General features: G+C 44.1%; 2 protein-coding genes across 2 annotated transcripts; one reads left to right on the top strand and one right to left on the bottom strand.

Annotated features, from left to right (window-relative positions):
- The first annotated feature begins 8,120 nt into the window (after positions 1 to 8,120).
- On the top strand, positions 8,121 to 9,439 carry LOC130140111 (extensin-like). The gene is made up of 2 exons (XM_056318648.1): positions 8,121 to 8,235; positions 8,811 to 9,439. The coding sequence occupies exons 1-2, from the start codon at positions 8,121 to 8,123 to the stop codon at positions 9,437 to 9,439; spliced, it is 744 nt and encodes a 247-aa protein (XP_056174623.1).
- Positions 9,440 to 10,246: 807 nt separating this feature from the next.
- Positions 10,247 to 13,993, bottom strand: LOC115686937 (uncharacterized). Its single transcript, XM_030612370.2, has 3 exons — positions 13,756 to 13,993; positions 13,357 to 13,648; positions 10,247 to 10,960 (listed from the first exon to the last, which is right to left on the bottom strand). The coding sequence occupies exons 1-3, from the start codon at positions 13,867 to 13,869 to the stop codon at positions 10,593 to 10,595; spliced, it is 774 nt and encodes a 257-aa protein (XP_030468230.1). The 5' UTR covers positions 13,870 to 13,993; the 3' UTR covers positions 10,247 to 10,592.
- Positions 13,994 to 14,252: the final 259 nt, after the last annotated feature.

Below are 14,252 nucleotides of genomic sequence, written 5' to 3'. Positions count from 1 at the left end.
TTTCTTACAATTCCTCTTCCAATGTCCATTCTCCCCACAATGGAAGCATACAGCATCAGCAGTCGGACCCGGTTTGGTCTTGGATTTGGGTTTAGGCTTAGTGCCCTTGCCCTTACCCTTGACCTTACCTGGCTTCTTAAAGCCTTTCCCCTTTTGAACCATAAGAACATTAGGGGTAGGGTCCTTCTTGATATTCTGCTCAGCGAGTTTGAGCATCCCATGCAGTTCAGTCAAAGACTTGTTCAGATTATGCATGTTATAGTTCATAACAAACGTGTCATAATCTTGTGGCAATGACTGAAGAATAATGTCAGTAGCCAACTCTTGGCTAATGGGAGAGCCCAGTCGCTCCAGGTTTTCAATATAACCTATCATCTTTATGACATGTGGGCTAACTGAGCTCCCACTTGCTAGCTTGCACTCAATTAAGGTCTTTACCGTTTGGTACCTTTCAGTGCGTGCCTGCTCCTGAAACAAATTTTTCAGGTTCATGATCATATCATAGGCATCCACGTTCTCAAATTGCTTCTGAAGGTCTGAGTTCATGGTAGCTAACATTAGACATGATGCATCCAATGCATCATCTTTATGCTTCTGATAAGTATTCCTTTCAGCATGGGGAGCGTTGGAAGGAGGTGCCTTCTGAGGGAGTGGTTTCTCCAGGACATAATCCTTTTTCTCCTGCTTGAGAACAATTCTCAAGCTTCTATACCAGTCCAAGAAGTTTGAACCATTCAATTTGTCCTTCTCAAGGACAGATTGCAGTGAAAAGTGTGATGCAGAGCTATTTGCCATTATCTACAATAAATATGCAAAGTGAATTGTTCATTAATATTACTTATAATAAACTCCCACTATACTTTTATAATATGTGTCCCAATAAGTATAGTGGACCAAGACCCATATTTTACCAAGACTCGAGTAAACTTTGGCTTACCGCTCAAGACTAAGTTATTTAGCTAGACAACCCTTTGTCAATTGTATCGAATACAACTCTTGGTTGTTGGGGTTGATATCTCATATCATATCCCCAAACACTATGCCTCAAGGCCAAAAACCGTTTTGATAGCCTCGTTAAGTAAACCAATCTTAACATATGGATAACCATTATCCATCCTATTTTACTCAAATAGTTAAAGACACCCTGCTTTGGCAGGCCCATCTTTTGACGATTCGAGTCTTAATAGGTGTATGATTGGAAAGGCATCATATTATTACTTAATTTTATTAGGGACTCTTAATGTTTATTTAGCGATGAATGCATGCATGTTATAAACATAAACGAAACATCACTTATAATAACAAAGGTACATCAATCATACGGGAACGACCAATTCCATGCAGGGGTCAAGGGGGCTGCGCCCCTCGCGGGGTCAAGGGGCAGAGCCCCTCGGGGGGTCAAGGGGCAGAGCCCCTTGCGGTGGTCTCGCTGACCGATCAGCGAGCGGGGTTCGAAGGGGCAGCGCCCCTCGCGGGGGCTCGGGGGCAGCGCCCCCGAAACCTAGACAGAATTCACAATTCTGTTTCCCAGGAGAGTCCCGAAAACATAAACAGAAGTCTCAATTCTGTGTTCTCGGGAGACTATCCGTCGTTGCCGCCTCCCGCGCCCTCACCGTACGCAACTGGCCGAACGCCTCGAGTCCTCGACGCGCCGGAAGACTAGGCGCGCTGTCGTCTCCGCCTCGGGCAACAGACCCAGACGCGCCCCCGTCTCCGACCGCCGTCTCAGCCTCGCGCAACAGCCCAGACGCGCCGCCATCTCCGCCCGCCGTCTCCGCCCGCGCGTCCCCGCCTCGGGCAATAGCCCGGGCGCGCGCCGTTTCCGCCCGCCGTCTTCGCTTCGCCGTCTCCGCCTCGGGCAACGGCCCGGGCGCGGCGCCGTCCTTTGCCTCGGACGCGAGCGGAACAGGATCGACATCGACCCATCCCTGCTTCGTTCCTTCTAAATTGATCATATCAATTCGTATTTCAAATTCTTCTAACCCTAATTTAGACTCACTTCAGGCATACATCATATGTATCAACAATTAGGGTTTCCAATTCAACTTCAATATATCACAAGCAGCTCTGATACCACTGTAGGGTTCATTAACAGTAACAACGCAGCGGAATATAGAACCCTAGACAGAATCCATGCGTATATTGAAATCGAAAAGGAATTTCGGTACGTACCTTTTGCAGATCAAAGAGAAATCAGCAACCGATTGTGTCTGGATGAGCGCCCCAAGTGTTGCGCCTCTACCGGTATCCACACACACGAACGGAATTCTCCAACAATCCACGTGCTAGCGAAAGATCTTGAAGTTCCTTTTCTTGAACGCCTTTTGATTTTCGATACTCTATCGAAAAACCCTAAACAGAGAACGATTCTCTATCTATTTATACAGCCTCATTATCTAGCGGAATTAAAAGAAGTGGGCCGGGCTATTTGGGCCCGCCAAACTGTCCACCTTCAATCGTACGTTTAATCGTTATCTCATAACGCGTACGACCGCATAGATAATTTAAATAGGAGAATAAATTAAAATCTACTTCTTAAGTAGATCAAGGCGCATAGACAATATTAAGTCCGTTCGCTATTGTGTGCGACCCTGTAGGTTCACTAAACATTAGCAGTGTGCCCAAAACTCTTTTGGCTCACAAGTCATAAGCGGTCTCTAGCAATACATTATGACTACCTAAGTATAGTGAAGATCGGTTTTCCGACACAACCTAATCCACAACTAATATTAGAGTATCAACCTTGATTGATTCTTAGGGCAGACCACTAACAGCGAGGACAGGGGGTGCGGGCAAGGGACGAGGGCGGCGAGAGAGTAGTCGTCGGCATTCAGGTCAGCCTAAGGCATTAAGTGGCGGCTCAACGTAACGAGGATGGCTGTCGGTCGTTGTTGTGCTGTGCTCTTGCGTGTAAGGAGATGGAAAGAGCCGGGAAAGAGAGTGGGAGAGGAGCTTTTGAGTGTAGATTTTGAGGTCAACGAAGGATGACCAAGTCATTTGAGTTTGGTTATCTCTCGCTTTCTGTCTCTGTTTTCTTTTGTGCTAGTTTCATTATGCTTATGTTTTGGGTGGTGCGATTCGGCGAAAGGTGGCGATTGACTGTTGGGCCGAGGATGTTGGATGGCACGAAATAGCGTGCGTGGTCAATTTTCAACGTGCCCATCGAAGGGTGCATAGTATGATATATATATATAGTCCCTTACTTAATCCACTAAACAATCCTTAAATTTTGATTCAATCTTAATTTTGCATCGGATTTTTTTTATCCAAAAAAAATTATCAACTTTTACTTTTGTTCAAAATCTACTCCGCATCTAAAAATCGTCATTAGTTTCCTCAAAATTATCAAATATTAAAAAACTACTGTTGTCCATAGGAAGTTGAGAGTTTTGGTGAGGATGCAGGTTCCGATAGTGAACTTTTAACTAGCCCTGATGCTCATAAGTTTGAAGAAACTAATGGCGATTTTTGGACATGGGAATTGATTTAGGATTAAAGTGAAAGTTTGCGAGAATTTTAGACAAAAAAAATTCATGGAAAAATTGGAATTGATCTTAAAGTTGAGGATTTTTTTTTTTAAGGAATTAAGCCCTTATAAATGCCTCAGTTGTCAAAAGGAAAAGATTGGAAATTAGTATATAGAGAAAAAAAGTAGGTGTTGTTTTGGGAAAAAAGAACTACTGCTTCGGACAATACTATTTTATGGATGTAACTAAAAAGAACAGGAAAGACTAAATATAGGATGAGATCAAGTAGGATGTTAACTGCAAAAACTCATCAAAACCATTATGATCTTCTCTGTTCTGTTTGTTCAATAGATATGATATGTGAAGAAATTGTGTTTTTCTGTTTTTGTATTTCTCATCTTCTCGTGTATTGTATATATAGATATTACAAGAGCCCTAAATTAGGGATGATTGAGGATGATTAAGGTAAGTAGAGATTATGGGAGCAATATTCTTAAATTAGATACAAGAGATAAGATTGCTGACTAGGAACGTTATCACCCTCCCGCAAGCGAAGCACTGTCAACAATGTGAAGCTTGGACCGTAAAAGACGAACCCGTGCTGATGACAGTCCTTTGGTGAAGATGTCCGCGATTTGATCACAGGTGTTGATGTAACGGATGTCAAGTAACTGGCGACCCACTAATTCACGAACATAGTGATAATCTATTTCAATGTGTTTAGTGCGACTATGAAAAACGGGATTCCGAGTTAGGGCAATGGCAGAGATGTTGTCGCACCACAATACAGGAGCGCGGGGAAGCGAGATCCGTAGTTCTCGGAGAAGAGAGAGGAGCCATTGAATTTCAACAGTTGTTTGAGCAAGACAACGATACTCGGCCTCCGTAGAAGAATGGGCAACAGTAGGTTGCTTCTATGCACTCCAGGAAACAGGGTTGGCCCCGAGAAATAAACAATAGCCACTAGTAGAGCGGCGATCATCGGGACTGCCGGCCCAATCAGCGTCACAATAGGCATGTTAAGAAATAGGACCAGGCTAAAGTTGCATGCCATAAGAGATTGTGCCTTTCAGGTATCGAAGGATACGCTTTACAGCTCGCCAATTGTGTTCTTCGGGTGCTTTGAGAAATTGACAAGCCTGGTTAACAGCGTAGTTAAAGTCAGGACGACTGAGAGTAACATATTGAAGTGCTCCAACCACACTCCTGTATAGAGTAGGATCTGAGACAGGGTCAATGCGTGAATGACCGAGTTTATCCGAGGTAGCAGGGCTGGAAACAGGCTTGCAGTCCAGCATATTGGTGCGATATAAGAGGTCATGAATGTACTTTGCCTGATTAAGGAAGATGTGATGGGGCTTCGTCGAACGAGTTGAATGCCCAAGAAATAAGTCAAAGGGCCTAAGTCCTTTATCTTGAAAGAGTGGCGAAGTTCCTCAGTGATAGCAGAGATAGCGGTGGAATCATTTCCTGTTAAAATAATGTCGTCAACATATGATAATAGATAGATAATGGTAGAGCCATGATTGTAAATGAAGAGCGATGGATCCGAGATAGTGGTTGAAAAACCAATGTCTTCGAGCCGAGCTGTGAATTTTTCGAACCAAGCGCGAGGTGCTTGTCGGAGGCCATAGATGGATTTGTGCATTCAGCAAACAGAATGAGGAGCAGCAGGATCAACATAGCCCGATGGTTGAGCCATATATACAGTTTCCTAGAGATCGCCGTGTAAAAATGCACATTCGACATCAAGTTGTTGAATCACTCATCCATAAGTGATAGCCAGTGTGAGAACGACCCGAATAGTAGTATGCTTTACGACAGGACTAAAAGTGTCCACAAAGTCAATGCCAGGCTGTTGGTGAAATCCTTTCGCTACAAGGCGAGCTTTGTAGCGACTGATGGTGCTGTTTGGGTTATGTTTTGTCCAGTAAACCCATTTGCAGCCAACGACGTTCATGATTGGATTAAATGGCACAAGGGACCATGTGTGTTGTTTCTGTAAGGAATTAAATTCCTCATCCATAGCTTTTCGCCATTCAGGTGATTTGGAAGCTTGAGTGTAGCACATCGGCTCAAGGGAAGAGAAGAAGTAAGAGCAATGAGGCAACGAGCAGTAAAGGTTTTTGGTTTGAAAATACCATGTTGAGAATGTGTGATCATGGGATGAGTGCGGGTGGGAGGTGGTGGGGGAGGGGGTGGTTTGGTGGTATAGGGGAAGGTAAAGGGGGAGACGGGGGGTCATCTATGGTTGGCGGAGTGGAGGCGGCACCGTCGGCGGGGCTGATGGTGGGCTCAACCCATGCGGTATCTGTAGGGGCAGAGATTGATGGTAGCCAGATGGAGATAGGACCAAGTGAGGGCAAAGTGGTAGGAGATGGTGGAGAATTAGAGTTTGTGATAAACGGGTAAACAGATTCATCAAATTTGACGTGACGAGATATGTAAACCCGGTGACTTTGCATGTCATAGCAGCGATACCCTTTATGAAAGGTACTATAGCCTAGAAAACAACACGAAGAAGAGCGGAACTCCAATTTGTTAGAACAATAGGGACGGAGCCAGGGATAACAAAGGCATCCAAAGGCTCGTAAATGAGAATAATCGAGAATTTGTTGAAACAATTGTTGATATGGGGAAATTTGAGAAATAATAGGCATGCGGTTGATGAGATATATAGCCGTATTGAAAGCTTCAAACCAAAAGCGAGAGGGCATGCCAGCTTGAGCTAGAAGAGCGAGACCAGTTTCAACTACGTGGTGATGTTTCGCTCAACGACACCATTTTGTTCAGACGTATGTGGGCAGGAAAATTGATGACGAATGCCATGAGTATGAAAATAAGATTCAATTGCATCACTAGTGAATTCGCCACCAGCATCGGAGCGGAAAAATTTAATTCGATGGTTAAATTGATTTTCAACTTGCGGTTTGAAAGCCAGAAAAATTTCGTAAAAATCAGATTTATGGCGCATAGGAAATATCCAGCTGTGACGAGAGAAATCATCGACAAGCAGTACATAGTAGGAAAATTTTGAAATAGAAGATACTGGGGCTAGTCCCCATACATCACAATGAATCAGTTCAAGTGGAAATTGAGCGCGTGTGTGAGACAACGAAAAGGGTAACTTGCAACTTTTGCCTAACTGACATGCAGAACAAAGAGAGTTGTCACGCTTATTTGATATTCAAAGTTGTTTAAAAATAAGATTTTGAATAGCTGCAGAAGGGTGGCCGAGACGATGATGCGAGGTGGAGGAGTCAATGCGAGAAGAAAATGAAACTTGAGGCTTGAAGCAAGGTTTGGGGAACCGCATAGGATAAAGCCCATTCTTAGTCCAACTGTGGTGTAGAATTTGCCCCGTTATCTTGTCCTTCACAACAAATTGAGAATCATCAAATAGAAAATAGCAGTTGTTGTCTTTAGCAAAACGGCTAACTGAAATTAAATTGGTAGATGCTAGAGGACAACGAAGTATATTAGTTAATTGCATGGAAGAAACAGGATGTGAGAGAGAAGTGGAACGAACATGAGTAATAGACAAACCTTGGCCATTTCCAACCTGAACTTCATCAGAACCACTATAGGGAGCGGAGATGGAGAGATTACCCAGATCGCCTGTAATATGATGGCTAGCCCCAATATCAGTATACCAAGTGCCATCGTTAGTAGGTGGCGCAATAGCCATGGCAGCAAGTTTTTCAGGAGGATTATGATCGTGGTATGCATAGTTCATTCGATGATAGCAGTCAATGGCACTATGGCTGTGTTTGTTGTAGATCTGACAGATCAGGCGACCAGTATTCAGTTGACGACCTTGAGGTCGAAATGATGGAGTAGGGAGAAGTCCGGCTTGATTGGAATGACCCCTGCTGCGTCCCCTATAACCGGTGCCACCCCTATAGGGACGAGGTGTGAATGAGTGCTGCCCAAGAGAGAGAGTTCGAGGTTGCCGGTTTGCAACGAAGGCAGAAGTAGTTTTGAATATTGAATCATCAGTGATACTCAGTTCTTCAGAGAATAGGAGATTGTGTAAATCTTCAATGGTGATGGAAGTTTGATAAGCACGAACACGAACAGAGGATGCAAAGGAGCGGTACGCAGCAGGCAATCCATTAAGAATACAAATTAGGAGATCATCATCACTTACTAGGGATCCGTAAATTGCAAGTTTATCAGCTAAAGTTTTGAATTGTTGGAGATATTCTTGCATGGTGAGGTTGCCCTTCTTGAGGTGATGTAATTGTCTTTTGAGAGACATTACATGAGCAGGAGTGAGAGAGGCATAGTGACGAGCAAGGACATCCCACGCGGCTTTTGCAGAAGTAGCGCCAATGACATATGGAAGTACAGATTCAGAGAGAGTAGCGTTGATCCAGGAGAGTAGCATCTGATCTTTTTCGATCCATGTCTTGTAATTTTCATCAGTTGAAGCAGGCGCTTGGGAGGTTCCATCAATGTAAGACATGAGATTATGGCCTTTGAGAATTGGTTCGAAAAGTGAGCGCTAGAGAAGATAGTTCGAGCTGTTTAATTTGATGGGTATCAAGTTGGATATGTTTGAGATAACGAGTGAGGGAGATACGACAGATGAAGACGACTGAGATGATGGATTAGGGCTTGTCGACATTTTCTTTGGGAAGAAGGAAGACGATGAGGAATGAGACGAGAAAGAAACTTCAGGATCGCAAGGCGGATTATGCCAAATGCGGCTTTGATACCATGAAGAAATTGTGTTTTTCTGTTTTTGTATTTCTCATCTTCTCTTGTATTGTACAAGTGTATTGTATATATAGATATTACAAGAGCCCTAAATTAGGGATGATTGAGGATGATTAAGGTAAGTAGAGATTATGGGAGCAATATTCTTAAATTAGATACAAGGGATAAGATTGCTGACTAGGAACGTTATCAATATGGACGGGATCCGACTTACTTGATCTACATTTGGAATATTCGATTTAAGGTTCTAATAAAGCACCAATTGAGCGAGTTTTGTTGTCGAATAAATAATTAAATGAGATGGGAAAGCCCAAGCAATACAGCTAGGCCTAACTCATCTTTAGTAAACTAACCGAGATTTTTTTGAAACCGAGGGTAAATCGAAAATCGAACCTATAAGGTTGCGAATGATAACCATTATGTTTCTCTATTTTTGTTCCAGAAATAGGTTTGGAACAGAAATCCGTTTGGTAACGTAATTTAATTTTCTATTTCTGGAACAAATTTTTATTCCAGAAATAGGTTTGAAACAGAAATCAGAAGTTAAAATTTTTTGCTTTTCTATTTCTGAAACAGAAATGAAAAGTTAAAATTTTTCTCATCCCTCGTCCTCGTTACTAGCCAGTTGCCCACCCGCCGCTGGTCACCGCCCACTTGTCGGTCGCCGTTGGTCGCCGCCGTGGGCCGCTGTCTACCGTCTCTCGCCGCCCGCTGCCGTCTACCGTCCATCGTCTCCCGCCACCGGCCTCCCTCCTTCCGCCGCCGCTCGCCTCCCACTGTCGGCCATCGTCTCCCGCCATCGGCCACCCTCCTCCTGCCGTTGCCTACCATCGTCTCCCGCCGCCACCCGCCTTCGGCCGCCGCCCACCTCCCAACGCCAGCCGCCGCCCGCCATCCATCGGCCACCGCTCCTGCCTCCGGCCGCCCTCCTCCTGTCGCCGCCCACTGTAGCCCGCCGCCCGCCGTTCACCGGCCACCGTCTCCTACCACTGGTCGCCCTCCTCCTCCCGCCACCGCCCGCCTTCGGCCGCTGCCCACCTCCCGCTGCTGGCCGCCACCCACCGGCCATAGTCTCCCGCTGCCGGTCGCCCTCCTCTCGCCGCTACCCTCCTCTCGTCACCGGCCGCCATCCTCCGCATTGGTCTCATTGCTGTTTGCCGCCGCCTTCCCCCGCTATCCGCCGTTCGTTGCCACCGTCTGCCGTCCGTTGCCACCGTCTGTTGCCCGCCGTCCATTCTCCGACCATCTGAGAGAGAAATTTTGTATCCTTATCAAACAAATTTCTATTTCTGGAACATAAATTTTGTGTCGTTATCAAACGTGTTTTTTTACTCAGAAACTCCTCTAGGAACAGAAATAAAAAAATCAATTTCTGATCAGAAATTGATTTCTGAAATAGAATGGTTGTTATTCGCAGCCTAAATTTCTGCTTTCTAAAGTTCTTTTCTATGCCATGGTGGTGAAGGGAGAGTGACACTGAGATGTAAATTTAATCGATACGCACAGATAACGTTCTTTGACTATTCTGTTTCTTATATCATCATCTTATTTTATTACTGACACGATGCAACGCCTATATAGCACCATATAATTGCCATATAATTTGATCAGCATCAGGTTAGAACTTCATGGTACTAACATCTTATAATTTGTTTACCAACATCTATTTATTTGATTTGATAAAAAATTCTATCCAAGTAATATATTCACATGAAAAGCTTAAGGTGGATTAAATAAATTATATAATTTTCATAGGTTGATTAGACAAAATTGTGTTTATACTATGTATTGAGTCAAGTATAAATTGAAACCGGGCCGGATTAGATACGAATCACTAAAATCATATTGCATAAAATTAAGTGTTAAATTGATCAATTTGGATTAGACCATTCCCGGCTTCTTCCGCCTTAAACAAACAGGTCAACTCCCAAGCTTTTGTTGGGTCCAATTAAGAACCACCTACTACAGACTGGACCAGACACAAACAGGAGTCATCAACACCAAAAAATACATCCATTTGCGGAAAATGCAGAGTGCAGTTCATCCGCTGATGCGACTTTTGACAATGCTCCATCTCTCATTGCCATCGTGCTAAATAGACTTAACATCACTAGCTAGTGCTTGCCACAAAACATTGAAAGCCCCCTTCCAGAAGAGGAAGGAGCAGAATCTTGGGCACATCGGCAAAGGAGAAAACCTCCATCTACCCTCACACGTGAGTTCTCATAATACATACATCTTTACTCCTAACCCTCTGTACAAAATCTTTCATTTCCACTTCCCCGATCAAAAAGGAAAAGCTGCAAGAGTTGTCTCCTTGTAACTATCCGGTTGCATTCTGTTGCAGATCCTCTGAAGTTGTCGCCGGTTGGCATTCAAGGAAAACTTAACATCATAGACATGTTACCGATACCACACGAGTGGAGTAGAGACGCTCTGGGGTGGCTGAGGTGTCATACAGTGCGGTTGCTGCCACTGCTGAAATCCTTCACTCGTGCTCTGTCCGGCATAACCATGTGCTTGTTCTTGACCTACCGGGTAACTTTCATTTGCATCTTCAATCTCCATTGTCCCGTCGCCCATTTCCTCGGCCTCCATTGCCTCACTACCCTCGGTCTGGAGGAGTTCAATGCCTGGTGCAGGAGGAAACAGAGAAGGAATCCAAGGGACCACGGCCATACAGTTAGCACCTCCCTTATTTGTCACTGCATTGCCTGTCTCGTCTTCAATCAATTTCTCGTGGGCAGGCTCATTCGACCAGTAGAATTGATCTGGAGCATATGGAAAATACTGTCAATGATTTTGTCATGACACTGCCCAAGAAACACCCATATCATACTGAAGCAAGCTCAAGAAAGAAACTGCTATTCTCAAGGCCTTGAACTTCACATTTGCAACAAATCTAATTCATGAAGGCGAGGTTTTGTTCTTTCTCTCCGGTTGTCAATTATTATTTGCACTTAACAATTTGCTAGAATATCAGTCTTCCTTTTTCCCATTCCAAACTTTTTCCTAATTAGAAATAAACTTCCTCAGAGATTGTTTAATTAAGGATCCTTACTTGTCTAGAAGAAGTTTACCTTTCCACCTAAAACTATTGGAAAGGACCTCCAAAGGATCGATCACTGTAACTTGACCACTTTTACACTTAACATTCTAATGCAGCCAACAAAATAATAGCAAGATGATATTTGTTCAAAGATTGGTGTTCTTACTAAGCTTGACCGAAGATGGACCATCGTTGATTCACAATCAAAAGATGAGTTCCTAAAATGATTGGGACTCTCCTTCAAGTTTAATTAGAGAAGTCATCAACTGGGATTAAATATTATTAGGATCTTATTAAGTTTCCTTTTCTTATTTTATGCAGGATATAATATTTTACTTTTTAGAGGTTTTCCATTTTGATTATATATCTTGTTTTGAGATTTCCTATTTCCACTAGGAGTATTAACTTTTAGAGAGTCTATTTATCGTTGAGTTGAATCCCAAGGTTGGCGAGTTGACACCTGAGTCAGACACTTTAGGTAAAGATCATGAACTCTGTTTCGAGCAATAAATGACAAGATTGATGAACTAGCTGAGCATATAAGGAAGTTGTTTATTGTCCTGGGGATGCAACATATAGAAAGAACTGCTGATCAAGTCCCTCCACAACATGAAAACCGTAGGGGTGTTCATGTTTCAAGTATTGAAGAATGTGAACTCTAAAAAATAATAATAGATTAAGTAAGGAGGATGGCTTAAAAATTGTGTGAATCTGGAGTGGAGATTTCAGTCATGTGGCTTATCAATGTCCAGTGAAGGTGCATTGGGCAAGACAAGCAACATTCTGTTCGAGGTGGTTGTGAAGCATAGTTGAGGATATTGATCTCGTGATACCATCCAAGTTTATATCACATAAAAGTTAGATCAGGAGTTTTTTTCTCAAAACATGCTCCAATTTAATTTCTTTCTGCTCGAGGAACAGAACTAGTCATGGTGATGATGAAGCTAATCAATTCAATTGTTCCACACTTCAAAACTCGAAAATGAATTTTCTCCAACCAAGGAGAATGATGCAGCCAACAAAATCATACAAGATGATATTTGTTTAAAAATTGATGTTTTTACTAAGCTTGAGTGCAGATGTACCATTGTTGATTCACAGTCAAAAGAAGAGTTTCTAAAAGGATTAGGATACTCCTTCAAGTTTAACGGGTGAAGCTATAAACTAGGATTTGAATATTACTAAGATTTTACTGAGTCTCCTTTTCTTTTGGAGTAGGATATGATACTTCCTTTATAGAGGTTTCCCATTTTGACCACGTTTCCTGTTTTCAGATATCCTATTTCCACTAGGAGTAGAACTTTTCGAGAGCCTATTTGTATGGTGTAATTCTTTATTTTCAATAGAGTTGATGCTTATCTGAATTTTGCAAGCATTCGCTTTAGAAATTAAGAATGTTTGATGCAATTATTCTTAAGTGCGAACCCTAAAGAATTAGTCTTTGTGGTGAGACTGGCGCACCTATGTCAGATTGTCAACTACTTTTCAACTGTTCAGAAATTCCTTGAAATCCTTGACTACTTTCGTATTGATTCAAGCATTCCTGCGGCTTCTAATCGTGTTCCAGACAACAAAAGACATTCTCATCTCAAATTTTGGTTTTCGTTTACGCGATCTGCTTAGTTTTAAATCCTCAATCTAACTAACCAATAAGTTCAACAACCACAATGCTTGTATGTGAAGAATTTCTTTCACCATTTCTAGCCTTTTTTACCCGAAAACAAATTCATCTGCGCATTTTTAGCTTAGCAGCAGTTCAGCAATACACCAGGATAGAACACATAAGAGCACATAATTCTCTCAGGCTTCTACTCTAAACATAATAACACTCTACCAGAACCAATATAAAAATGGAGAACAAAATCAAACTTGATCTGCAAGTGACTGCCCAGTTCCAAACTAGAAATGAAACAAGGCCAAGCTCACTGACCACTTGCACAATGTTTACCAAGCAGAGTCTATTAAGCACACTAGATAAAACCATGTTCATGCCATCTCCATTTTCCTAAAAATTAATAGAGCTGACCAGTATCTCAGCCAAGACAAACGACAAATGGCTTTAACCATCCCACCGAGAACCTAAGAAAAAGAAGGAGCGAGGGGCTCGGGTTTACTTACTCTTAAACCCGGAGATGAAGCCAGGGTCCACGGAAACAGAGAAACTCGAAGGCGACTGCCCTCCCAGAAGACGGCCGTGCACGGGCTGCTTGAAGAGAACGATCGCCCTCTCCTCGTTCGCCGGTGCGGCGGCCGAGGAGGAGGACGACGCCGCGGCCGACTCCGCCCCCAATTCCTCGATCACCGGGCCGCCGCCGCCGCCGCCGCCGCGCAGGATCGCAGGGTCCGATCGGAGGCGGGGCGCCGCGATTTCGGGCTCGTCGTCCTCCATGATCGGCGGCAACTCCGCGTCCTGTCACATAAATCGAAGGCGATGTCAGAGACACAACAAGCGCGAACCACAACAGACGAAACCGACGGACCGACCGATCGAACGGCCGATCGATCGAGAGGGGGTACCAGGCGGCGAATCTTGCGGGCGGGGGAAGAGAGGGAGAAGTCGGAGAAGTCGTCGCTGACTTGGTCGAGGTCCTTGCGCTTCATCTTCGTCCTCGTCCTCGCGTACCCCTCCATAGCCTAGCCCAGCTGAGCTCGCTCCACAACAAGAAGAAGAAGAAGAAGAAGAAGCAGCAGCCGCAGCTTCGATCTCTCTCTCTCTCTCTCTCTCTGTAGCTCTGCGTGCGTGAAAGTTCGAGAAGATGAACGAAGTGCAGAGGAGCAACCGATTCAGCAAATGGCTTCTTCTTATACGAGCGAGAAGGTTGGCAGGAGAGCGAGTTTAGACTTCTCCAGAACGCGTGAGAGAAAACGGAGCACCCGACCCGACCCGACCCGACCCGACCTCCCCTTGGCTCCCCGGGCCAATGCCCGCTCGACACGTCATCGCGGGGACCCTCGCAGGGGGCGACAGCGGCTCACCGCTTCAGATGCGCCGCGGGGGAGCGGATAAAATTTGT

Source organism: Syzygium oleosum, unplaced genomic scaffold, assembly GCF_021117445.2.
Source record: "Syzygium oleosum isolate NSW1041296 unplaced genomic scaffold, Sole_v2.1 Sole_v2.16, whole genome shotgun sequence".
Lineage (NCBI taxonomy): Eukaryota > Viridiplantae > Streptophyta > Magnoliopsida > Myrtales > Myrtaceae > Syzygium > Syzygium oleosum.
Note: the sequence above shows the minus strand (reverse complement) of the source record. Positions and strands in the feature narration are given on the sequence as shown.

Bases quoted from the DNA above. Each gene is read 5' to 3' on its own strand.
- LOC130140111 (XM_056318648.1), top strand. From the start codon at position 8,121: ATGAGGAATGAGACGAGAAAGAAACTTCAGGATCGCAAGGCGGATTAT. The intron at 8,236-8,810 runs GTATTGTACAAG...CCTCGTTACTAG, and splicing joins TGTATTTCTCATCTTCTCTT to CCAGTTGCCCACCCGCCGCT.
- LOC115686937 (XM_030612370.2), bottom strand. From the start codon at position 13,869: ATGGAGGGGTACGCGAGGACGAGGACGAAGATGAAGCGCAAGGACCTC. The intron at 13,649-13,755 runs GTACCCCCTCTC...TTTATGTGACAG, and splicing joins CCCGCAAGATTCGCCGCCTG to GACGCGGAGTTGCCGCCGAT. The intron at 10,961-13,356 runs GTAAGTAAACCC...CATATGCTCCAG, and splicing joins CTTCATCTCCGGGTTTAAGA to ATCAATTCTACTGGTCGAAT.